At 41.6% G+C, this 27,100-nt stretch overlaps 1 protein-coding gene across 15 annotated transcripts in view; it reads right to left on the reverse strand.

Moving 5' to 3' along the window:
- si:ch211-200p22.4 (phosphatidylinositol-binding clathrin assembly protein) overlaps nt 1–22,527 on the reverse strand; it is a 54,093-nt gene extending 31,566 nt beyond the window's left edge. For all 15 annotated transcript variants that reach the window (XM_023970267.3, XM_023970249.3, XM_070435012.1 and 12 more), the window contains exons 1-2: nt 20,840–22,527; nt 1,563–1,705 (exon numbers count right to left, since the gene is read on the reverse strand). In XM_023970267.3, the coding sequence (XP_023826035.1) occupies nt 1,563–1,705; nt 20,840–20,969 (273 nt within the window). In that variant the 5' untranslated portion in view covers nt 20,970–22,527. The remainder of the gene's footprint in view (nt 1–1,562; nt 1,706–20,839) is intronic.
- Between the last annotated feature and the right edge of the window lie 4,573 nt (nt 22,528–27,100).

Here is a 27,100-nt window from a genome sequence, read left to right on the forward strand (position 1 = left end):
ACTTTTTCAAGGACCTACATGGTATATATTTAAGGACCTAAATATATATATTTAATTGTTGTAATAGCCTACAGAAAAATGTATGCAAAAAAAGTATGCATTACAATTAAGAATAAAACATTTTCTCAATAGTCCTACACAATGGCATTATGCATTGACATTCACATTATTTTTACATTCTAAAATATGTCAAAATGTGGGCATTGCCTGACTAAATAGACAGCATGCTCCCGACACAAACACACTAACGAAGTCTGTCCATGTGGTAGCTAGTCAGTCTCGCCATTTGAGKTGTTCAGGAGATATTGAAGGGTTATTGTATCACGTTTTAAAATCAGAAAGTGACCAAAAACCAGGTTCCCTTTGTAATGGAACGCTTTGTATGGAAAACCAAGTTGATTTTGTCTTGCTCATAATAACCCCACATGGCTAGCAACAGACTAGCGCAACACCCTTGAATTGAAACGGCGGGAAACAAACGAAAGCGGCTGCTTCTCTCAAACTGATCAGAAATGAAAATCACAGAATAATTATATTAGTGCAGTAGAACTTCTAAATCGGCTACCATAACATCAATGACTTTTCAAGGAACAAAAAGCCTAGAGGAAATGTCAGATTTTTAAGGTAGGTTATTTCATGACCGAATTGTGTATCACAAATATTCAACCAAGACTAACTTTTTAAATACCTGGTTTGCATACCCATTCTTGCCTTAGCATTTACTGGTAGATATAATGTCCTACTGCTTTCCATACCCCTACCACTGTCAGTCTTCGGTAAACTGCTCCACGCAACAACCAGCTGTTTGGTGGGGGCCATTGACGGGGATAATCAACTGGCCCAGAGTGTTGCCAAAAAACTTGCCAGGCCAGACGGCAGCCCTGCATGTCGAGCCAGGTCGAACGTCACTCAACGCAAAGCTTGATTTCTGAGTCGCACTCATGACATGCGGCACTTTGGGGCGGCAACCTGTCTCAATCAATGAGAGAAGACTTGAAATAGAAAAGATGGCGGCATACACATTGTTGGATTACTTGGATTAAAACATTTAATTTAATAACAGCATTTACTAAATTCAAACAAACCATCTGGTGGGAAACCCCACTCATCGCTCACCGAGCGGTCTTCGCACACCGCTCCACAATTATTTATTTTTTAATAAACACGCTCAGCACTCACAAAAACGACATTCCAAATTCACACCATAAATTTTTTTTAAACAGAAAATATAACTGAACAAACACCATCTACTTTTGTGAATATGTACCATTTGGTTTTGAAGCAGGCTGCAGATAAAAAGCTTGTCCTAGGCTATTTAACAAGGGCCTACCTGACGATATGCAGCCGCTGTGTTAAAAAAACGTGCTTTTTCTATTGATGACTGTGGCTCTGTTGTGCTCACATTTTACAGTTGATAGACAAATTCGGCACTGCTACAATTTTAAATTTGCTATTTATTTATTTATAATTATTAACAATAGCCTAGGCCTATATGCTTTATACTAGCCAAATGCTCTAACCGCTAGGCTACATGCCTGTGTGAGTGTGGGGGCTCCACTCACCTCATTGCCGTACATCATGAGGTGGTGTGTAGTGATGAGGGCTTTGAAAACCACCACCCAGCTACTATTGGCTGTTCTCTCAAACAGTGTGTCTGCCAGCTGGGGGACAGAGACGTTCATCTCATTGGTGCAGTGGATCAGGTCTGAAACACACACACGCACACGAGAGAGAGGCGGTTAAACACAGTATAGGGACACAGTCAGACACACGTCCTTTTCATCTCATTCAGGTCAGGTCTGGAGGAGGGAGAGAGTTACAGACACACACACAGATAGACAGAAAGGCACACAAACAGTGTAAGATACTGCACAGACAGACAGAGCTGGTGAGATCAGGGACAGTATGCAGATTAGAAATCAAGGACAAAAACACTCTCACGCACACACAGTTGTGTGACCGTGAAACTGTATGAAAGGTAAAGATAAAGGAGGTAATAGGGGATTTCAGGACAAGGAACACACACAAGTGTGTTGTCGGACACATGTCCACACAGCACAGTCCAGAGACATCAAACATATAGCCGATACTAGAACAAATAGGCATGTGTAAATAGACAACATACAGTACAGTGGACAGTGGCTAAACATAAGCCTTTTATGATAAAATGTTTGATGTAGAGCTAGCCTGATCAATGAAACATCACTCTACATAAACATTATTAGAATATACATGGAACGAAACCTTACAAAATGAGAACGAGTGGAATTCATAGAATGAGACATTCCAATTCTAAAGCAGGGCCCTACAGTGCACCCATTTTAGTCACATATGGGCCAAAATATTTTGCTGTTTGACATTTTTATTTATTTAGGAACACCAGTGCACATAGCAAAATTATGGAGTCTAGCTTTATTACCTCGTATTTTTTGTGCTCCAAAATTTCCTTGTGCGAGCCTTCATTTTCAACAACTTTTACTGCCACCAACTCATTCTGTGCATGTCATTAATGTGGATTTTATAATAAGGCTACATCCATTCTATTTCGATGGTAAAACTTCCTTCCTCCGCTCTCCACCTATCCCTTTCCACTGTTTTGTTCCACGCTGTGGGACATTATGGGGTACACACAACTCACACACCTGGTTACTATTACTACGGATACGCCTTGTTAAATTATAGTAAGTCTGCCCCACTGGGTCTTGGACACAATCTTCATAATGAAGATGTGAGGTTTGTATTTAAGATGGTCGTCTATAACTGAACAGGATTAAACTTTAGGTAAAGTACTCACTCACTAACCAGGTTTCAATCTAACCATTTCCTGTGGCTGAATTACCTGCCGCATGGAAACCGGATATGGCGGTACAATTATATTAAATGCCGACAGACAATTTGTTTGTCCGACAGGGTGGGATCCTTGCGTCGGTAAAATTAACTATGCGAGYAATGGCAGTGGAAAACCCTTTAGGCGCATATACAGTGCTTTCAGAAAGAATTCAGACCCCTTCCATTTTGTTACGTTGCAGCCTTATTCTAAAATTAATTTAGAAGAATAAATATTATTTTATCTACACACAGTACCCCATAATGACAGAGCAAAAACAGGTTAGAATTTTTTGCTAAATAGTTACATAAATATTCAGACCCTTCACTCAGTACTATGCTGAAACACCTTTGGCAGAATTACAGCCTTGCGTCTTGGCTATGACGCTACAATCTTGGCACACCTGTATTTGGGGAGTTTCTCCCATTCTTCTCCGCAGATCCTCTCAAGCTCTGTCAGGTTGGATGGGGAGTGTTGCTGCACAGCTATTTTCAGGTCTCTCCAAAGATGTTCGATCTGGTTCAAGTCTGGGCTATGGCTGGGCCACTCAAGGACATTCAGAGACATGTCCCGAAACCACTCCTGCGTTGTCTTGGCTGTGTGCTTAGGGTCTTTGTCCTGTCGGAAGGTGAACCGTCACCCCAGTCTGTGGTCCTGAGTGCTCTGGAGCAGGTTTTCAAAAAGGATCTCTCTGTACTTTGCTCTGTTCATCTTTCCCTCGATCCCAGTCCCAGCTGCTAAAAACATCCCCACAGCATGATGCTGCCACTACCATGCTTCACTGTAGGGATGGTGCCAGGTTTCCTCCAGACGTGACTAGGCATTCAGGCCAAAAAATTCAAACTTGGTTTCATCAGAACAGAGAATCTTGTTTCTCATGGTCTGAGTGTCTTTAGGTGCCTTTTGGCAAACTCCAAGCGMGCRGTCATATGCTTTTTACTGAGGAGTGGCTTCCATCTGGCCACTCTAAAATAAAGGCWTGATTGGTAGAGTGCTGCAGAGATGGTTGTCCTTCTGGAAGGATCTAACATTTCCAGAGGAGCTCTGTCAGACTGAACATCGAGTTTCTTGGTCACCTCCCTGACTTATGCCATTCTCCCCCGATTGCTCAGTTTGGCCGGGCAACCAGCTCTAGGAAGAGTCTTGGTGGTTCCAAACTTATTCCATTTAAGAATGATGAAGGCCACTGTGTTCTTGGGGACCTTCGATGCTGCAGAAATGTTTTGGTACCCTTCCCCAGATCTGTGCCTCGACACAATCCTGTCTTGGAGCTCTACGGACACTTCCTTCAACCTCATGGCTTGGTTTTTGCTCTGACATGCACTGTCAACTGTGGGACCTTATATAGACTGGTGTGTGCGCCTTTCCAAATCATGTCCAATCAATTGAATTTACCACAGCTGGACTCTTACAGTGTTGGGCCAGTAGCCAGAAGGTTGTTCTGCCCCTGAGCAAGGCAATGGCCATCTCAGTCTCCGGACTTGAACCCCAATGAAAACCTGTTTTTTGAATAAGTGGTGATGATGGATATCAAGGATCTGTATGGAGATCCCTCCTAATGTGTTCTCCAATCTCATAAAACGTTTCAGAAAAAAAGCTCAATTTCATTATCCTCACAAGGGGAGAGTGCTGGCGTATTGAAACCAGGGAATCCAATAATGTTGACCCTCATCTTTTTATTACTTCTTAACTAAAATCTCTGAGCAATTGTATTATAATAAAATAATATAACTTATTTTTTTGAAGCATACAACATATCTCAGTATTTGTATWATTTTGCTCGTCTTTATCACAGGTTCCAAAAATTCTGGACCACAACGTATGTGTAAACAGCGTATTTCAAATGGAACCCTATTAGAGAGTGAGAGAGCGAGCGAGAGAAAACAGAGTGGCTGCAGTGTGAGAAGAGCGGACCAGGAGGGCCAGTCCCCCCCCTCTCATGCCCCCCCTCCCTCCTGCTCCCCCCCTCTCCTCTCTCCTGCTCCCCCTGGTATTCAAGAGCTACTGTGAAAACCCACATGCCAGCTAGACTCAGTAGTGTGTGTGTGCGCATTCTGTGGGTCTCTACATATATGGCAGCAATGTTTCACACACACAATTACAGACATCATGTCACAAATCTACACCGATATTCTAGAACACCATAGGCATTCTAAAACACCAAAGACAAAAGGCCCCACTCTTCGCATCGGCGCGAAATTGTTGCAGTTTTAAAGCTAATTTCCTGCAACTACACCTTTTCCCATGGGGCAGAGACCATTTTGCAGTTAAAGCTTAAATTACAGTGCAATTATGTTCAAAATAACATTTTTAGGGAATACAAAAAGTATTGAGCTGAAAACTATCACTGGAGTACTGTGGATCCCTGTGAGCCTCCCAGGTGCTATTGTGTATCTAAGGTTATACTAGATTAATAATATTACATTGTATTAAATTGCATACACTAAACTTCTTTTACAGACCCCTTGGCCAAATTTGTTTAATCTGTTGTTTCTGGTAATAAATAAACAAATATATAGAGCCAGTCAAAAGTTTGGACACACCTACTCATTCAAGGGAGTTTCTTTATTTTTCTTTACTATTGTAGAATAGTGAAGACATCAAAACTATGAAATAACACATGGAATCATATAGTAACCAAAACAGTGTTAAATATATTTTATATGTTAGATTCTTCAAATAGACACCCTTTGCCTTGATGACAGCTTTGCACACTCTTGGCATTCTCTCAACCAGCTTCACSTGGAATGCTTTTCCAACAGTCTCGAAGGAGTTCCCACATATGATGAGCACTTGTTGGCTGCTTTTCCTTCACTCTGCGTCCAACGCATCCCAAACCATCTCAATTGGGTCGAGGTCGGGTGATTGTGGAGGCCAGGTCATCTGATGCAGCACTCCATCACTCTCCTCCTTGGTTAAATAYCCTTTACAATGACCCAACACACATCCAGGCTGTGTCCTGTTGAAAAACAAATGATAGTCCCACTAAGCGCAAACCAGATGGGATGGCGTATTGCTGCAGAATGCTGTGGTAGCCATGCTGGTTAAGTGCGCCTTGAATTCTAAATAAAATCAGACAGTGTCACCAGCAAAGCAGCCCCACACCATCACATCTACTCCTCCATGCTTCAAGGTGGGAACCACACATGCGGAGCTCATCCGTTCACCCACACCGCGTCTCACAAAGACACAGCGGTTGGAACCAAAAATCTCAGATTTGGACTCATCAGACCAAAGGACAGATTTCCACTGGTCTAATGTCCATTGCTTGTGTTTCTTGGCCCAAGCAAGTCTTCTTATTGGTGTCCTTTAGTGGTGGTTTCTTTGCAGCAATTCAACCATGGTCTGATTCACGCAGTCTCCTCTGAACAGTTGATGTTGAGATGAGTCTGTTACTTGAACTCTGTGAAGCATTTATTTGGGCTGCAGTTTYAYGTTGGTAACACTAATGAACTTATCCTCTGTAGCAGAGGCAACTCTGGGTCTTCTTTTCCTGTGGCGGTCCTCATGAGAGCCAGTTTCATCATAGTGCTTGGTTTTTGCGACTGCACCTGAAGAAATGTATATCTTAAAATAATGATGGACTGTCATTTCTCTTTGCTTATTTGAACTGTTCTTGCCATAATATGGACTTGGTCTTTTATCAAATAGGGCTATCTTCTGTATACCAACCCTAACTTGTCACAACAACTTATCGGCTCAAAGGAAAGAAATTCCACAAATTCACTTTTAACAAGGCACACTTGTCTAGGCAAAGGGTGGCTACTTTGAAGAATCTCAAATATAAAATATATTTTTATTTGTTTAACACTTTTTTGGTTAATACATGATTCCATGTGATATTTCATAGTTTTGATGACTTCCCCATTATTCTACAATGTAGAAAATAGTAAAAATAAAGAAAACCCTGGAATGAGTAGGTGTGTCCAAACTTTTGACTGGTACTGTATATAAATACTATATATAAAAACAGATCTGGCAGCAAACCCCATGCAGTACCCCCGCAGACCCCAGTTTGAAAACACTAGAGATTCCACAACAGGGGAAATGCGGAGAGATAAACAGTGAGAGACAAAGAGGGGAGTGTGTGTGTGTGTGTGTCTGTACACAGCTGTATTGTTCCTTCCAGCATGGTTCAACAGGGCACCACAGGGCTGGCATGACCTTTTCCCTCTGGATAGCAGTGGTCAGTACACATAATGGGCAGCTCCTGGTACAGGCCTGAACTTCAGGCTCTTACCTCATATCTCTCACACACACACACACGGTAAAGGACAATAGGCTGGGTGAGGGAGAGGCAAAGGACTGTGGTGTGAGAGAGACAGTGCAAACAACTGGAGACGAAGGTTAGCTAGGCCAATCAATGGACATCAAGTCAGTCATCCTCTTTCAAAGGAAACATTTGAAGTCTCCTTAAAGCCTCTACCTAACACTGTACATAAAAAAAATCTTGCTCAAATCAACAATGAAGGAAAGTCAGGGGACAAAGACGGGAAGCTGTTGAAGACTATTCAGATGCAGCCCTAGCGTGAGAGTTGAGTAGATGAAGAGGTAAAGTAAATTGTAGCCCACGATAGCCTGCAGTGCCTAAAATTAAAATGTTTGTATACCAAACAKTGTCAGGTAGATACATTTTTTTTTAATTTAAAGCCCAAATCTTTGTTTCCTATCAAACACATTTTTTTTTAAATAATTGATGAGCATCCTTAATGTTTCTAAAACAAGAAATGTATTACTAAGAAATAATGTGGTATAATGCTCAATTTAATGACTCCAGTCATCACCTGTGTCTGTGAGAATCTCACTAGTAGAGGCCGACAATGTCTCTTTTTGCTAGCAGTGGAAGCAAACTCAAACATTGAAAAGCAACCTAGCTTGTGAAAACAATGTAAATATCAACAACAAAAAGGAATAAATCTCACTTTAGTAGACTTAAGTAAATTAGACTTCTATGCCTGTGCGCATTGCTTCTAAAAATGTAACTTTCAGCACTTCACTCACAATGCTCAAAGCCCCCAAGACAGGCAGTGTTGCTGCGCAAGGTGGGATAGCTATAATGTTACAATTCAGYTTTTTGTGCAATACCAAATATGAAAGAAAATGTCAGAAACACTTTTTAAAACAGCTAATGCAGCATTTATTTGGCTATAAATCACAACTTGCACCCATACTTGACTATTTTTATGAAATACTTGCACTGTAGAGCCCAGAGTGTGACCACCCGCCAATGTGGCTGGTGAATTAGACATTCCTACCTGCCAAAGCCAAAATCTACCTGCATTTGGCAGGTAGCGGGTGCTCATTTTAGGACCTGGTGGCTAGCCTGACCTGTGGTCAGACCAGTGTTTCCGCTGCAGTCATTTTGCTGTGGCGCTGCGCTAATTCAAAATCATTGCCACCACGCCAAAAAAATGACCATGAAAACATGGCGCACTTTGAAGATGCTAGAACAGTCCACATTTACTTTAGCTCCCTAATTGATATTTCTCAACTCCTCAATATGCATGAACTGCACCATTTTAAACCCAGTTTTTAGCAGCGGCATAGTTAAGCAAGTTACCGKTCTGCAATTCACCATGAGCACATAGGGAAATGTAACATGGGTCAATTGTAGGGTAAATGCCACCCTACCTCAAAATAATTAGTGATGAGACAGATTACATTTTTAATTGCGCAAGAGTAGTGGCAACCAGGGAAAGTGTTGAGGGGGACAAAGTGGTTTCTGTGAAAAGTACAGGCAGGGGGTGTGTTACCCTGGGTGGTGGGTTACCCGAAAGTCACCCTAACAGGTAGGCCTACAATTATATTCACTGATTATGCAAGTTTTTTCAGACATAAATAGTTAGAGACAGATTGATGAATTCTAAAAGATCACATTTGAGATCTGGCTAATGATTAGCCCAATAGGGTAAAAACATATAGGCAACCCCATGCTTAAGCCTATTTATTTAGAGCCACTATGGTGCATCAGTTGGGCTACAGGTGACAATGCTTTTTGCTAATAGCATACAACAGCATTCCACCTGGTACCCTCCTTCCCACCCCCCACTGCTACACATATTTCCAGATGGTACACTGGGTCAGACAGCTGAGGAAGTAAAGACAGACAGCGGGGCAGGTGGGAGAAAGGAGGGTACCAGGTGGAAGGCAGACTACATCCGGTCATCTATCTAAGCTATCTAGTGGGAAGATTATATTTTTTWAAAAGAGGAGCACCTTGCATATCTTAATCTCCTGCTGCCTCTCTGCCTGCCTACCTCAAACACACCGAAAAGAGGACTCCCCTGCTTGAATACACAAATCCCTCTACGAGAGAGATAGAGGGAAAGACAGATGGTTTAGAAATAGCTTGAGTCTATAAAGATAATCCTCTCCCTTTTTATCTCCTTTTGTGTCTCCGTCTTTCACTGTTTTAGATTACCCAGCGTTTCCGTTCTCATGACGACCCAGGCATGATTGTGATCGAGTTAAAAACCACGTCTGCGTGGAAGAGATTCTAGATTCCTCCACAACACAATGGAATTTCTGTCTGTGTAGAAGGATGAAACATGGAWGAACATTCCATAATACCAAAACAATAATTCTGCTACCACAGGCGCTGGTGAAATGATCAATTGCTTATTGAAGCTAATCTATTTTCAGTTCTGATACATCAAGGGAGGGAGGGTTGTGTGTGTGAGCGAGCGAGCGAGCGAAAAAGGAAACCAGAGCATGGAGCTGCTGAGAAAGAAGCAAAATCCATTCTGAACTGGAGCCACTGCTGTTCTGTATGCCTTCCTAACAATCCAACTGAATCATGTATTCAAATCGAATTACGCCTATGATGTGAATAAAGCTACATTTCTCCTATTGAATCTCTGCAGCAGGTTACAATTGCTGAAGACTTTAGGCCAAACCAAGAGATACCACTTCAGTCCAGGGGAGTAGGAGTGCTGATCTACAGTGGTTCTTCCTTTAAAAGTTGCGTTGTACTGCAGCACAGCTTGCGGGCTGCCTCAATTCTATGGCACGTTATTTAAGTGTCAGCCATTGTTGCCATTAATGGTAGTTAGTGCTAGTTTGCACACCAAAGGGCATCGTTGAGAAGCTAAGTTAGAAATGACATGGTACTGTAGGCCTAAGAGTCAAAGGGAGCCTGGAATAGAACAGACTATATGGGATTGATTTTTGGAAACGCAACTTAATTTGATGAATATTATGGTTTTTCTATTCCAAGAATGTACACAGCTGTATTACTGTAGCCGATGTACTTTAGGCCTAAGGGTTTCCGTTCAGAAAATATGGCACAGGACCTTGTGTTTCTATTCCAAGAAAATGAAAATGCATTTGTTACTGTAGCGGTTTCAAAGCAAATTACTTATTGGCATAAAGTCCTACTTAAATATTCAGTACATCAATCAATCACTCTTCAATTTGTGCATGTCATCACAAGTCATCCATGTCTCTAAATAAAGTCAAGCATCGTCGTTCTAAGACTTAATAACAAAAAGGGAGCCTTGATTAATTTTACAATCATGGCTAAAGAGATTAAATTAAGGGTTTCAGTTAGGAAAATATGGTGCTGTACAACGTGACCGGTCGGGAGTAGGCCTAGGCTACTAAGTGAAGAGCAAAATAATCCTTACATTTCCACATAATCTGATTGATTTATAAAGATGAGTCCCCATGCTCTGTCATTCAGTGATATTCCCATGGTAATTCGTTATGGATCCATCCAGATGTGGTTAGAAAAAAGCACATTTGGTGGGCTACGCAAAAGATATAGGAGAAGTGACATGCCTCGCAAACACTGATTAATAGTGTACATTTAAAATCCCTAAACTCGGCTAGAGTCCATTGTCCTGCTGATAGCCCATCAAGGGTGGATGGCTTCTTGCCCATCAAGGACACATTGTTTGCAGAGTCCACAAATAGGAGGTGGAGTTCCAGAGCTCACAGGTGTGCTTGGCATGGATTGTGACTCCATCTCGTTCCTCGCCCTCTTCAAAGCGTCAAACTCCGCCTGACTCTCAGCCAATACCACCTGGCTCTGGACCAATGCATCATCTGATTAATTTTACAATCAGGGTTAAAGCGATTTAATTAAGGGTTTCAGAAAGGAAAATATGGCGCTGTACAAGGGACTGGTCGAGAGTGCTGTATGCTTAAACTACTAAGTGACTGCAAGTGCAGAGTAAAATGATCCTAACATTCCCAAATAAAATTCAGATTGATTTATCAAGACCAGTCCCCATGCTCTGTCATTCAGTGTTATGTCATCCCTATTGTCCTGCTGATAGTTGAAATAAACAAACATCGGCATTTTGAAATAATATTTTTATCAATATTTTATGAAACAAAAACTAATTCTGTTCAGTATATGCTTGAGCTGACATTTTGCAGTTGTATGAGGTTTGGAGTTGACAACGTCTGGGGGATTTTTTTCCCCTCACACCAACAGGAGCCAGCTATTAGACTACCCTTTTCTAAAAAGGTTGAAGAGTCTAATTGTCCTGCTAATAGCCCATCCTGGAAACGTTATTTGCCAAATTCACAGGCTGTTACGCTTGTGAAAAACAAAATGTCTCCAGCTGTCCATCACTACTGTAAATTTAAAAAAAACAGACTAAGGGTCTTTCATATAATTATAATGCAGGATTAAAAATAATAATAGTTGGGTAACAGATCGGCTCTTGGAACTCATTAAGAGGCTGCTTCCATCTTCAATATAAATCATTAATTCAGAAGGTTAAACCCATAGGTTTAACCTCTTTGGGCTAGGGGCAGTATTTTGACGTCTGGATGACAAGCGTGCCCAAAGTAAACTGCCTGTTACTCAGGCCTAGAAGCTAGGATATGCATATAATTGGTAGATTTGGATAGAAAACTATAGTTTCTAAAACTGTTAAAATAATGTCTGTGAGTATAACAGAACTGATATGGCAGGCGAAAACCCGAGGACAAACCATCCAGAAAAAAAAAGAAATTCAGCCCAACATTGATTCCTATGGCTGTCATTTTTTTATATGAAGGGAAAACCTCCCAGATTGCAGTTCCTAGGGCTTCCACTAGATGTCAGTCTTTAGAAAGAGTTTCAGGATTGTTTTTGGAAAAATGAGCTAGAATTTGTAGTTTTTCTAAGTGGCTCTCATTTTGTTTGTTACGCATTCTGATGAATGCGCGTACTTTGTTGTTTATTACAATGACTAAAGACTGGCCACATGTAGAGGAAGCCATAGATATCGTGAACTGGGTCCTAAGTCTTTGTATGGTGGATAGGCTTTCAATGGAAAAACAGCCTTTCAAAATAATAGTACTTCCTGGTTGGATTTCTCAGGTTTTTGCCTGCCATATCCGTTCTGTTATACACAGACATTATTTTAACAGTTTTGGTAACTTGAGTGTTTTCTATCCAAATCTACTAAATATATGCATATCCTGGCTTCTGAGCCTAAGTAGCAGGCAGTTTAATTTGGGCACGCTTTTCTTCTGAAATTCCAAATGCTGCCCCCTACCCTAGTGAAGTTACCGGATGTATGGCACTTGTATGTTCATGAATGTTGAATATTACTATTTCTGTCATTTGAATTTCGCGCTCTGCAATTTCACCGGAAGTTGTCGAGATGGGACGCTAGCGTCCCAATGAGCCGCAAGAAGTTAACACAGGTCTCATCAACAATATCTCAAGCCCACGTGCTGGTGATTAGCCAGCGAAGCTTTACATTTTAAGTTAAGCTAACTTGAATCGATTTTTTAGCTAATAAGGTTGAACAGTTTAATTGTTATGAACACACCCRTCWCACAACCTTCTTGTCTACCTGTTGTATTCGGCGCGTGTGACCTTAGTGAAATGCTTCCTTACAAGCCCCTATCCAACAATGCAGTTAATAAAAATACCCTCCAAAATTAATTAATTAAAGAGCAGCAGTAAAATAACAATACCGAGGCTATATACAGGGGGTAACGGTACAGAGTCAATGTGCGGGGGCACCAGTTAGTAGAGGTAATATGTCCATGTAGGTAGAGTTATTAAAGTGACTATGCATAGATAAGAGAGAGTAGAAGCAGTATAAAAGAGACAAGGGGTAATACAAATAGTCTGGGTAGCCATTTGATTAGACATTCAGGAGTCTTATGGCTTGAGGGTAGAAGCTGTTAAGAAGCCTCTTAGACCTAGACTTGGCACTCCAGTACTGCTTGCCATGTGGTAGCAGAGAGAAGTCAAATGACTAGGGTGGCTGGAGTTTGACAATTTTTAGGGCCTTCTGACACCGCCTGGTATAGAGGTCCTGGGTGGCAGGAAGCTTGGCCCCAGTGATGTACTGGGCCGTACGCACTACCCTCTGTAGATGCTCTCAATGGTGCAGCTGTAGAACCTTTTGAGGATCTGAGGACCCATGCCAAATCTCTTCAGTCTCCTGAGAAGGGAATTGTTTTGCCATGCCCTCTTCACGACTATCTTGGTGTGCTTGGACCATGTTATTTTGTTGGTGATGCGGACACCAAGGAACTTGAAGCTCTCAACCTGCTCCACTACAGTCCCATCGAAGAGAATGGGAGCGTGCTCGGTCCTCCTTTTCCTGTAGAGCACAATCATCCTCTTTGTCTTGATCACGTTGAGGGAGAGGTTGTTGTCCTTGCACCACACAGTCAGGTCTCTGACGACCTCCCCAGGTCTCATCGTTGTCGGTGATCAGGCCTACCACTGTTGTGTCATCTGCAAACTTAATGATGGTGTTGGAGTTGTGCCTGGCCGTGCAGACATGAGTGAACGGGGAGTACAGGAGAGGACTGAGCACGCACCCCTGAGGGGCCCCCGTGTTGAGGATCAGTGTGGCGGATGTGTTCTTACCTACCCATAACTTCTGTCTGTCCACTTTCTTCAGATGTTGAAATAAAGTGGCCTACCTTATTTCTCAGAATGAAAATGTGTTGCCAATTCATTATATAATAATGTTTTAGGCTTATTGCACATTTATCAAACACAGATTAAACAGCTATTATAACAGTCTTTGGCTAAAATACTGCTAGCAGTACGTGGCACCCAAATACCGCACGCAACAAACGGAGCATTCATTTGGATACTCTCGTTTTAGGAGTGTCTGCTCTGCGCGCAATTTGAGTTAGTTGAGACATAAAGGGTATCGTTAAAAACACTTCCCTATTACAGTAAAAATGTCTCAATGTGTGTGTGTCCATATGACCAATTCAGTTTGACCAAACTTCAAATGCAAATAGCGAGTTGAAACCYCTCGTCAGAGAGGAATATGTGACCTCTCAACTTTGTTGGTGTGAGAGACAGGGGGAAGGGAAATATATATTTTTTTAACTAACCCAATAGATCTCCTTGGGACAAGCTAGCTAGCTACCGCCAAGAAGAGACGAGGACCATTTGTGCATAACGTTGTTCATTAGGAAAACYCCCACTACCTTGTGCACTCGTCCTAAACAAAGTAATCTCTATAAATAATTATGTCAATTCCACCAAACTTAGTGCACTCTGTTACAGTCTCTAGTTTCGGAAACAGAAAACTGTATGGAGTTCAAATGTTTCATTGATGAGAAAATGTGCAGAGTGTCGGCCGAAATCCATCTCGCTCCATCTTCTCCCACTGCCGGCCACCAAACGGATGTTTCACATTTATGCATCAGGTGAAATATCAGTCTCATTATTATATCTGTGGAAAAGGTCTTGGTGTGTGTGTGTAAACCATAGAGGAAGAGGCGAAGCACTCTCGCTAACATCTGTCCAAAATAAAGCCAATATATTTCTATGGGCTTATTTTGGATCTAAGCTTGTCGCCTGCCTTTCCACCTTTGGGTAAACGACTCCCATTGTTAGGGCGAAGACATAATATACAGATCTCTGGTGTAAATGGGAAGGTGCACACAGCACAGAGAAACGAAAGAGACGAGAGCAAAAATAGAACATGAGAACAAGCGGACATGAACGCACAAACGAAAAAAACTTTTTTTTTGCGGTATAGGCATTTAGAATTTTTAATAATCAAATTTGATTTTAAAAAAATATTAAAAATCACCCAGCCTTACTCCTTCCACTTTCTACGACTGTAGAGGACAGTGAGAGAGAGCCAGGGGAGGGGGAGGAATGTAGTCTAAAAGGAACACAACAAGCCGACAGACACAGACACGGCCAAAGGACCCTGCGAGCCAGGCTAAAAATACCCTAACGTGAACACGTGTAGAGGACAGGAGCACTGAAATGTTCCACACAGCTCCTAGACAGTTAGGCAGGAGTCCACTACAAAGAAACACATACACACACGTTATACACACTTGGACTACTACAGAGCAGTATCCTTTTCCGACCTGTGTTTGAAAGTGTTTTTCCACTGTCTTTAGGGCCCAGCACTTGGCTGCTTGCTAAAACCTAGCTGGCTCCACAATTAACCCTGTTCTGGCTCACATACAGGTTAAGGTTAGGACAGTGATTCTGCAGACAGTTATTTTTTTTGCAATGGGGACTCACTATCACAATAGTTCACATATCATATCCATAAAACAAATGTAAAAACATAAATAAATAAAAATACATTCTCACATACACTGGATAGATGCAGTAAAATGCGTTTTAAAGCGTCAGCCACATGAACCAATGTTACATTTCTGTCCTTTAACAAAGTGTCGCAATAGCAACACACACATTATCAATGGAGAAAGGGACACTCGAGGTGCCCCCCTACTTCATTTCCGAGAAGGTGCTAAAGACACAAAAGACCTCGAGAGACACACACACACACTTCTACGCAGCCCGTTTCCTTGGTCAACGATAAGCTGCATTAGTAGTGGACTCAAGCTAGCCTGTAGCTGCATCCAAAATGGCCTCCTATTACCTTTATAGTCCACTACTTTTGACCAGGGCCCATATAAGGAATAGGGTGTCATTTGTCATGGTTGAGAAGGGCTATTCTGGCAGCATAGCAAGTAGTCATAAGTCACATGCAATGAGATATAGAATTAGGCTATGCGAGGGCTTGCAAATTTGACTAATCACTGCACTACTTCTGCATAAAAGAGTCAAATCATAAACAATATTATTGCCACAGCACAAGAGGGCTCGCAATTTCAACCAATCACCACACATTTAKACATAATATGGTTCAATCAAGCCACATTTCAACAAACTTCTTCCCTCGTCAGTGCATTTTCACAATCAATTGGACAAAATCATTGCATACTGCCATGCAAAATATCAGAATTGTAGCAACAAAATCAAGCATTTTGCCAACCCTTCTTTTCAAAGGGAATGCACAGTTATCTGGTCATGTTTTGCTATAGGGCAGCCTATGACCTAGGCCTGCACTCTCAGGCTCTTTTTACATTGACGAGATTCGAGAGTTATCGATTCTCCAGAGACATTACTGTAATGTAAACTCGCTACCTCCGGAGGTCACGGGCAAGCCTTCCTCGAGTCACCCCCCTCCGAGCTTGGCAGTGTAAACAGAACTGTCTCATTGAGCCCAACACTCCTAGAGTAAAACTAGCAGAGCAATGTTTTTGAAACAGCTGAAATGTAGACATTTTCCTTATATTTGAGACTTGCTTTAATGTTCACAGCCTATTACATTCTGAAACGATCGTATCTTTATGAAAAAAATATAACAGTCAGCTGTGCACTATGGCTGGCTGATGTCAACTCGCAGTGAATTACCCATGTTTTCAGTCGCAATTAGCTTTTAACACATGTAATGATTTGCATGATATTGATCAAAAMGAAGCTTGGTTTGTTCCAATGTTGTAAGGTAGACCTACTGAACTTTAATATTCGTATGAGGGGTAGCTAGTAGTAAATGGGCTTTAGTATACTGAAGAGAAAACGCACATGCTTGTGAATTGCTGCATTATTCAAGAGCGTAATGTGGTTTTGGTTGCATTATTCAAGAATGTAATATAGTTCAAATGAAAAGTTGCTTGCATAGTACAATCATATTGTTGTACGCATGCTTAGCTACTGGCTAACGTTACTGGGATATGTACGATACATTTTAAACTGCAGTGCAAGAAACTCCGTTGCCAAATACCCAAACTCTCAGCACATGAAAGACCGTTGCTAATGTAAATTGAGAAGTTTATGTACATATATAAATAGAAATCGCACCAAGGTGTCCCTGTTAGAACCCTCTTTAATCCGAATAAACCTACATAAATCTGTCACGAGACACTAAGAAATCATACCAGTTCAAGTTATAACCATGACAATAAACAATCTAGGCCTACTACACAGCATCCTCTCTTGGCAGGGCTATGACAGTCAAGGAATTTTGGGTGACTTATTGGCCAGCCAAATGACCACGGTCACTGTAATAACCATTCCATTAGAAAAAATTATTGCTTGACAAATTGGACAAGCTAAGAAGCTATATGTTTATATTTGACCATTTTAATATAAAACAAATCATAGTATGGTATTTAGGGTGTGTTCGTCAATTCAATCTGGAGCGCCAGAGTGTCCTCTGGGCCTTTGTAAATTCAGATTGTTGCCAGATTGTCAGTTCGTAAATTCAGAGCGTTATATATATATATATATATATATATATATATATATATAAAAATCATACACACATTTTTGTAATAATGACAATTGCAACAATACTGAATGAACAATGAACACTTTTATTTTAACTTAATATAATACATAAATACACACACGCACACAGCTCTGAAGTGACAATGATACTGAAGAGTCTGCTTAGGAGACAAATACTCTCAACTGTTTGAATAAAAATAGAGTTTAAGTTACCTGTGATGAACGTTGACAACAAAAACTTTAATTTCTATATGCAGGAAATCCTATTTTAATAATGTGCATGGTAAGAATTGACAACCAAAGTGCGAGTCATAATTCCCATGACACCTAGCAAAATCTGAAAAGCGGTTCCTTCATTTATTCCATAGGATATTTTTTAGATTCACTTAAAATAAGGTCTGTGTTTCGTGTAGGCTTACATCACCGTGCCAATTTTATAACTGTGTAGATATCCATAGGACAAGGTAACTCTGATCAATATTGGCTAAATATAAGCAAAGATTTAAAAAAAATTGTAGAGTGGATTTATGAAAATATGTTGACAAACGTTACCTTATCCTAGTGAGATTTACACGGGTATCAAAACGTCGAGGCGGTTTAAGCCTGCACGAAACACAGACCTTATTTGAAGTAGATCAAGACATTCTCTATGGAAGACATGGCCGGTAAAATAACGAAGGAACCCCTTTCAAATTCAGCCGCAAGTTATTACAGGAATTATAACGCGTCGACTATTTCTCTCTAAACCATATACCTTTGACTAATCCGGAAACTATCACCTCGAAAACAAAACGTTTATTCCGTTCCGTATTTTATCTAAAGGGTGGCATCCATGAGTCTAAATATTCCTGTTACATTGCACAACCTTCAATGTTGTCATAATTACGTAAKYTTCTGGCAAATTAGTTCGCAAAGAGCCAGGCGGCCCAAACTGTTGCATATACCCTGACTCTGCGTGCAATGAACGCAAGAGAAATGACACAATTTCACCTGGTTAATATTGCCTGCTAACCTGYATTTCTTTTAGCTAAATATGCAGGTTTAAAAATATATACTAGTGTATTGATTTTAAGAAAGGCATTGATGTTTATGGTTAAGTACACATTGGAGCAATGACAGTCATTGATTGATTGTTTTTTATAAGAWAAGTTTAATGCTAGCTAGCAACTTACCTTAGCTTACTGCATTCGCTAACAGGCAGGCTCCTCGTGGAGTGCAATGTAATTAATGCAAGATTGGATCCCCCGAGCTGACAAGGTTAAAAATCTGTCGTTCTGCCCCTAAACGAGGCAGAACGTTCCTAGGCCGTCATTGAAAATAATAATGTGTTCTTAACTGACTTGCCTAGTTAAATAAAGGTTAAATAAAGGTGTAAAAAAAATAAAAAATGGCAAATCGGTTTGATTGTTATGAAAACTTGAAATCGGCCCGGTCGACCTCTATTCCGTACATCGCATTTTCTTGTCCTTCGTGCTTGTAATCTGGCCATCCAGAATCACAACACACCGACTTCTGCCCCAAGGAAGCAAGCGAATCGTTTTTGTGACATTGTCAGCTAACCCATCTATGTGATCGTAAACAAATTTAAGCAAGGTTTGAAATGATTGTTTTAGTCAAATATTATATCAGTCTTGGCTTCTTGCGGTCAACTTGAAGTCTACAAATTATTTCTAATTATGTTCCGGCTCCCTGACTATCGACTTAAGAAAAAAAATTATAAGTGCACGCAGCTGAATCTAGTTGATGATTCCTGCTCTAAATATAAGTTATGAAGTCACAACAAGGCCGACATCAAATGCCGATATCAGCGAATGCAATGCTGCGCCTGGATTCATCACCTCTGAATGGACAGCAACTCAAATGCAGAGCCAAAGCTCATCCGAAACCGGTATAGTCAGCGGAGCTCTGTGGTGCTGAATGGAAAGCGCCCCCATCTGGTATTCTATGTAGTCACCCCATGTTATTGTTTGAAAAAAATGMAACCGTTTGTTGACCAGTTAATATGAGGGTTGGTTAGTCGGCAGCAAAACTGACCGGAATTTGCATCCTTAGTTCGTAACATGATCTGGATAACGATTTTGAGGTAAAAAAAATGCCCAGAACATTCCATATTACCGCAGAAATGGACTCAACACAAATGCCCGGCCATCCTGTCTTCAGCCAGCTGTGTGTACCACACACACACCAACAACAAAAAAGTTTTGGGGTAATGAGGGTTATTTTATTTCCGTGACTGTCTTCATTCACAACTGTCAGTTAAACAGTTATATGGTAATTGTGCCAACCCTCTCTCTAGGAAATGGCTTCAAAACACAATTTATTTTCTCCAATGGCGTGTATACATCAGGCTAGGCTGGTGATATGGCTTCTGCCTGCAACTGATAAGTGTGGGGACACCAGTTAAGATACTACAGTTGATACAATGTAATATAGCCTAGCTAAAGCTTGCTAAACAATTTTGACAGCAGAGTGGAGACACCAGTTATTATACAACACCAGTCTAGCATTGTACTAAGCATTCAACACCAGTCTAAAGTTTTCCTAAGCATTTTAACAGAGCAACATCCTGTATTGCTATAGCAGAGTAGTGTGGGGACACCAGTTATGACAACACTATAAAGCAATCCTTAGCATTCTAACAGCTGCAAAGAAGAAGTATCCTCCTCTGCTTCCTGTAACATCTATCCAGAGGCTTGACTCATCAACTATCTTTTTATACTTGAACTTCGCTTTCATTGAACCTGCTTCCTCAATGACCTTTAGTGTCTTCACATAGACAGTGGTGACATTACAGCACAAATAATGAGCCAATAGCCTGGAACACGACTAGACCTCAAGTTCAAATTAAACTTTATTGTTCCTGAGGGAAATTGGATTTGCAGAAAGAAAGGCAGTTGAAACAAGAAACATATTCCATCATACGGCAGGTAGCCTAGCTGTTAAAGTTTTGTGCCGGTAACCTAAAGATTGTTGGTTCAAATCCCCGAACCGACTAGGTGAAAAATCTGTCCATGTGTGCTTGAGTAAGGCACTTAACCCTAACTGCTCCTGTAAGTCGCTCTGGATAAGACACACGTTTTAAAATGTTATGACCAGGAAGGAATGGCAAAGACAACATGGGAGACCAGTATAAGCTACCACCACCCACCATACTAACAAAATTAATTACCAGTGTGTACTGTCCAGACATGGACAGCAGGGGATGCACCATAATCATCCGCAGAAATGCATTGCCAGATGTCAGTTAAGATAGTGTCTGCCTGCTACAGTGAATTATAGCTAGGGAAGCAGCTTCACTATAATGGAATGCAACAATGTAGCGAGCTAGCTACATTATTGGCATGTCTGCTTCTGATCAAAGCTCACACACAGAAACATACAGACAACACACACGCGCGCGCATGCATGCAGGCAGCGACAGACCCCCCACCACACACACACACACAACACACACACACACACACACACACACACACGATACTCACAATCAAGGTGTTTCTTCTTGGGACCGCTGACTTCGTGCGTCGAGGCCTTGCACACGGCTTTGCTAATAGCCGACCCGGTCATGCTGTGCTGTGCCGCGGCGATCCGATCCGTTATAGACTGTCCTGACATTGTGTTTCAATGTTTCGCTACAAACCCCACAATAATTAGCTAGATGATCAACACACACACACGGTCCAATGATTGGATATTAGCTGACGCACGTAACACCAGTGATGACAAGTGTGTGACGGTTTCAGGCCACGTCAATCGGTTCCTTGACAACAAAAAAATGGTATGACGTCTAGTCCATTGTCGTTGAAAAATGTATTTGTTGCAATGTGTGTTTTTGCTAGCTAACGTTACCTAAGGTAGTTCAAATCCAGCGCACAATAATAATTTAACTAGCTTTATCTGCCCCGATCCTCTTGAAATGGCAAATCAGTGAGCAGTTAAATAACTATATAATTAGCAAGGTATATATTCTGTATAATAAAACAACTACCTAACAAATATGGGCTAGCTTGTGTTAACTTATATTTCCGTTGGAGCATTCGATCCAGGAAAGAGCCCCACTGTGCAATTTGTAAACATTAATGTTTGCTCGATGGCTACAAATAAACATAACTAGCAGCCTAGATGCCAACGTTCAATTAGCGAGACAAAGCACAGTCCACTGCCTGGCGAGCTACCTATGTGCCCGGAATTCAAATCAAAGTTCAGCTAAGTTAGCTAGATAACTGTTAATAGCGAGCTAACTATCTAACGTTAGTTAACACCAAATCCTTCTTCCGAGTTCTTGACTTTAACTTCCACTGACGTTTTGTGTGTTTGGGCTACATTGAACAGAGCAGTCCCTTGGTTTCGAGCGACACATAACGACGATGGTGAACCAACATTAAACTGCCAAACTTGCCAATTTGTCTTGAGCTTCAGACTTGACGCAGACGGAACCAAGGGAGACAAAACAGAAGACCGCTGGCTAGCCTTCCTACTAGCACTACTGCTAAAAGCTAGCTAGCTGACGGGTTCTTTCTCAACTCGCTTCCTTCGAGTTTCGTGCCAGGAGTGAAAGACTCCTTTGTTTTACGTAATTAGTCCGATATATCCATAAAATTGGATCCAATTTTCTTTCAAACCCCAAATCTCAGTAACGTTTACCGATGGGACTTGACAGCCAACTCACATCGTCTGCTTTTTCGTTATTCCAGTTCTTTGATGTCTAGTTGCTGTTGCTTGGCTTCTCTCTCTGCCTATGTCCGGCAGACAAAATGGCAGCTAAGGAATCAGCTGATCTGAGAAATAGTTGATTGGATGGGACTTGGAGAGTGGGCGAATTCATTTTGCTTGGCCCGGTGCCCCAGCTGAGCGGCCTTAACGCGTTTAAGAAGCCTAATTCCATTGGTCCTTGAATGGGATCTCCAGAAACCGGGGCACAGAGCCATGCAAAACGAACTCACCCGATGTGTCTGAAATTTAAGGTGGAAATGTGGCGATAGTTGTGGAATGTCTAAGACAAATACAGAAATTACCTCGTTTTATTGGACAATTTTTTTATTATTGTGTTTTTACCAAATCAAAATCTGACATTGTCATTCGAGGTAATATATGCGCTGTAAATATCATTTTTGCATCGTCATCTTTACAAAAGGTCAAAATTATTTCTCAGACTGTCCTTGAGTGACTCTTGAGCTCTAAATGTGGCACATCCTACGCTTTAAAATCGTGAGAAACAAAAGCATTTGCATTATCAGCCTGCCTGAAATGTGCCATCTGTAAAAGCATTCAGTTACCCAAAACCCTGACAAACTTTTACAGATGCACAATTGAGAGCATCCTGTCGGGCTGTATTACAGCCTGGTTCGGGAACTGCTCCGCCCTCAAACAAAAGGCTCTCCAGAAGGTGGTGCGGTATGCACAACGCATCACCGGCGACAAACTACCTGCCCTCCATGACACCTACAGCACAGTCACAGGAAGGCCGAAAAGATCATCAAGGACAACAACCACCCGAGCCACTGCCTGTTCACCCCGCTATCATCCAGAAGGTGAGGTCAGTACAGATGCATTAAAGCTGGGACTTAGAGACTGAAAAACTGTGTCTATCTCAAGGCCATCAGACTGTTAAATAGCCATCACTTGCCAGCTACCACCCGGTGACTCAACCCTGCACCTTAGAGGCTGCTGCCCTTTATAAACTCAGCAAAAAAAGAAATGTCCCTGACTGTCAACTGCATTTATTTTCAGCAAACTTAACATGTGTAAATATTTGTATGAACATGTGATGACCTTCTCATATGTCTGCCAAAATCATTCTCTTTGCTCTTGCTTTCCTTAATAGGATGTTGGMGGGCGGAGTGAAATGGGACACACCTGGGTTCGGGTGTGTCCTGGAATAAAAAAACATTTTCCCCCTTAATTAAGGAGACTCTCTCCATGCAGACACACTGTTGGGTTTTGGTTGTTGTGGTTTATTTTTATTTTTATTTTTTTTGTCGTTTAAAAAATATATATAAATATATATTTCTTTTGTGGTATTTTTGTGGCTGCTTGTTTGCTTTGGCACCTTTCAACACCCCTCATTATCACATCTATGCACGCAACCACTCACTTATATTACTGACTACACACACACACCATTGTTAATTGTATTTAGGTTACTAAAGTTAATAAATATGTTTTTTGTTATTCCTTATCTCCACATTGTCTCCCTTTTTGTTACGGACTTTGAGCTGGTTTGTGACAAGTGGAGGCTCGTCCGGGATCTGAAAAGTTTGATCCTCGCTTTGTGGTGCGAGTCATTTGGATCATAAGGTTGGTACTTAGACATTGTTGTGATAGTATTTTGTTGCATATGGTGGGTTAATACTTATTGGAATGCGCTTTGGTTGGTATTCATGGCACATTCTTATAAGTGTTTGGTATAATGCCTTAGATGCATATCAGTGATATTTGGTTGTCCGGTGATGTCATTAAACAAGTGTGTTGCCTGGTAGAGTGCCAGTGGGCCTAATACTAGTTTTATTGGGCTTACTAGTATGTGTATTGTGTTACCTCAGTGGGACATTTGGGTGGGGTAGTGCTACATGCTACCTGGCGCTATAGCCTCTCTTTCCCCTGTTAACCATTGTGACATATTTCACTTTGAAATACGTTGGGCATGGTTATTTTATTTGTTATTTGTGAGCAGTTGTCTCGGGGGCACATCTGTGGCTTGGGGGGAATCTGCCGGTGTGCTCCCCCCCCCCCCCCCCCCCCCTTGCCAGCAGGTTACAGTGTATAATTACCCACCGCGAATCCGCACGAAGACTAGGGTTGAGTTATTGTAGGATTTGGGGACGCTCCATATATATCTAATTTCTCTCCTGTGGTGCCCAGTGTGATTGGCGTTTCTTTTGTGGTCTGGTGTGCCCAGCAGAGGGGAAGCTCAAGGTTTTTTTTTGTATTTACTTGTGACTATGGCGTCTTAACGTAGAAAGTGAATTAACTCGTCTATCAGAGGAACTGTTAGAATGATGTACTAAAGAACAGTTTTTGAATATTGCAAAACACTACAAGTTTGCGATTAGTGATCAACGTCTAAAACATTCTGTTAGGTTGATATTGAAGGCCAATCTGATGGAGAGTGGTCTTCTTGAAGTAAACACTGGGGCAGCCTCAGGACTTGCCACCTCCCCAGTCGTCTCCCCATTTTGTTTCAATGGCCGCTCCATCTGTTATCCCTAGTAGTCGTCTTTTTGAACAGCAGAAAGGACTGCTTCTGTTACAGCTAGACCATGATCGTGTAAAGTATGAAAAGGAATTGGACTTTAAACAGGATTTGGAGGGTCCCAAAATCAAGCTGCAACAAGAGTGGCTAGAGTTGGTTAGGGAAGGTAAGCTCTCGGGGTAGAGTTTTCTCTGGGAAGGTGACCCAGATTTACCTAGGGGTTGCTCCTCTCTTGGTCGTGCCCCAGACTAATTTGATATTGTTGGGAACTTAGTTGCCAAAATTTTATGAGAAGGACCCTGAAACGTTCTCTTCATTGTTTGAGGGTGTTGCTGACACTAGGAGTTGGCCTGATTCTGATCGCACTTTAATGTTGCAGTGTGTGTTGACTGGTAAAGCACAGGAAGCAAATGCAGCTCTTAGTGTAGCTGATAGTGTCAGTTATAAGGTTAAAATGGCTGTTACAGATTTATGAATTGGTTCCTGAGGCTTACTGCCAACGATATAGAACTTTAAAAAGGCTGAAAAACAGACTCATGTTGAGTTTGTGCGAGAGTTATCTTCAGTTTAATCGCTGGTGTTCCGCCTCTGTGGTTATAACTGTCCAGGGGCTGTGTGATCTGATTATGCTAGAGCAATTTAAGGACACAATCCCTGATTGTATAGCCACGTACACGAACGAAAAGTGAAGACTATCTCTGAAGCTGCGGTTTTGACAGACGAGTATGTTTTGACTCAAGTGTCTTTGCAGAGACCTGTATTCGAAGTGAGTGGGGGTGTTCGGAGAGATTTAGGCCTCGCTCACTAAGATACTCTGGTTCACGGGCAGAGTTTCATTCAACCAGGGTTGTCTGACTTCCGTGGTAACGCTGACTTTGGTCAAGAGTGTCACTACTGTCAGGGTTCAGGTCATTGGAAAAACGAATGCCCTGTTTTCAGGGCTAAGGGTAAATTCAGTACTTGCACTTACGTTAAACCTAAGCCTACGGCGTTAGCAGCGCCTGTCCCACATTAGCTTACTCCTGACACGGTCTGATGCCCAGGGGCATGCGAAAGTCCGTATTTCATTACAAAGGGTTTTGTGTCAATGTTAGTGACCTAGTGCCAGTGCAGATTCTGTGAGATGCAGGTGCCTCTGAGTTGTTTGCGTTGGAGTCTGTTACCCTTCTCTGCTGAGACTGATTTGGGGAATAGGGTTTTACTTAAGGGAATAGGTTTGAACACTCTATTGACGTTAACCTTGGGAATAACTTGGCTGGTGAGCGTGTATGGCCTGTCATGTTTCATACACTCGTGGTTTCCGCTAAGCCATCWTTTGTAGGGATTCCTGATGAGAGAGCGCAGAGTTTCCCAGAGGTGTTCTCTGCGTGTGCAGTGATGCGTTCTATGAGCTGTGGCGATCTGGTCACTGCACAGGCTAACGAGAATGGCCCAAAGAAATCTGTCACTACTTTCCCTGTTATCGTGTTATCTGTACCCCGCTCCGATCTAATCAAGGAGCAACGGGCTGACCCCACATTAGTAGAGTTGCGTGACCAAATTGTGCATCTGGAACAGTTGGGTATTATATGGGTATTCTTTCCAGGAGGATGTCCTGATGAGAAAGAGGGTGTCTCATGGTGGTTGTTTTGTGGGGGAGGCTATTAGTCAGGTTGTTGTACCGGTTAGTGCCAAATCATGAAGCTTAACTTCCCACAACGATGTTGATGGACATATAGGCGTGAGGAAAACCTACAGTCGCATATTAAGACATTTATTTTTGCCTAGGTTAAAGAGGGATATTTTGGAGTATATCAAAACCTGTCACACCTGTCAATTAACTGGTAAACCTAATCAAGCTATTTAAGCCGGTACCACTGTTTCCTATTCCTGTACTCAGCGAACCTTTTTGAGTAACACATTTCAACAACTGAGACATAAACTGAAGAAGTTCCATAGACATGTGACTAACAGAAATGGAATGTGTCCCTGAACAAAGAGAGGAGGGRGGGGGTCAAAATCAAAAGTAAGTCAGTATCTGGTGTGGCCACCAGTTGCATTAAGTTCTGCAGTGCATCTCCTCCTCATGGACTGCACTCTGTAGAACACTACTGTGTTTTTGTCAATGCCACTCCTACATTGCTTGTCCTAATATTTATATATTTCTTAATTCCATTTTACTTTTAGAATTGTGTGTATTGTTGTGAATTGTTAGATATTACTGCACTGTTGGCGCTAGGAACACAAGCATTTCGCTACACCCACAATATAATCTGCTAAATATGTGTATATGACCAATAAAATGTGATTTGATTTGGCAACCAAAGTATTCACCCCCTTGGCATTTTTCCTATTTTGTTGCCTTACAACCTGGAATTATAATTGCTATTTTTTGAAGGGGGGGGGGGGGGGGGGGGGGGGGGTGTATCATTTGATTTACACAACATGCCTACCACTTTGAAGATGCTAAATATTTTTATTGTGAAACAAATAAGACAAAACAGAACATGAGCATGCATAACTATTCACCCCTCCTAATGTCAATACTTTGTAGAGCCCACTTTTTGCAGCAATT

The sequence above is a fragment of the Salvelinus sp. IW2-2015 genome, linkage group LG3 (assembly GCF_002910315.2).
Source record: "Salvelinus sp. IW2-2015 linkage group LG3, ASM291031v2, whole genome shotgun sequence".
In the NCBI taxonomy this organism is placed as follows: Eukaryota; Metazoa; Chordata; class Actinopteri; order Salmoniformes; family Salmonidae; genus Salvelinus; species Salvelinus sp. IW2-2015.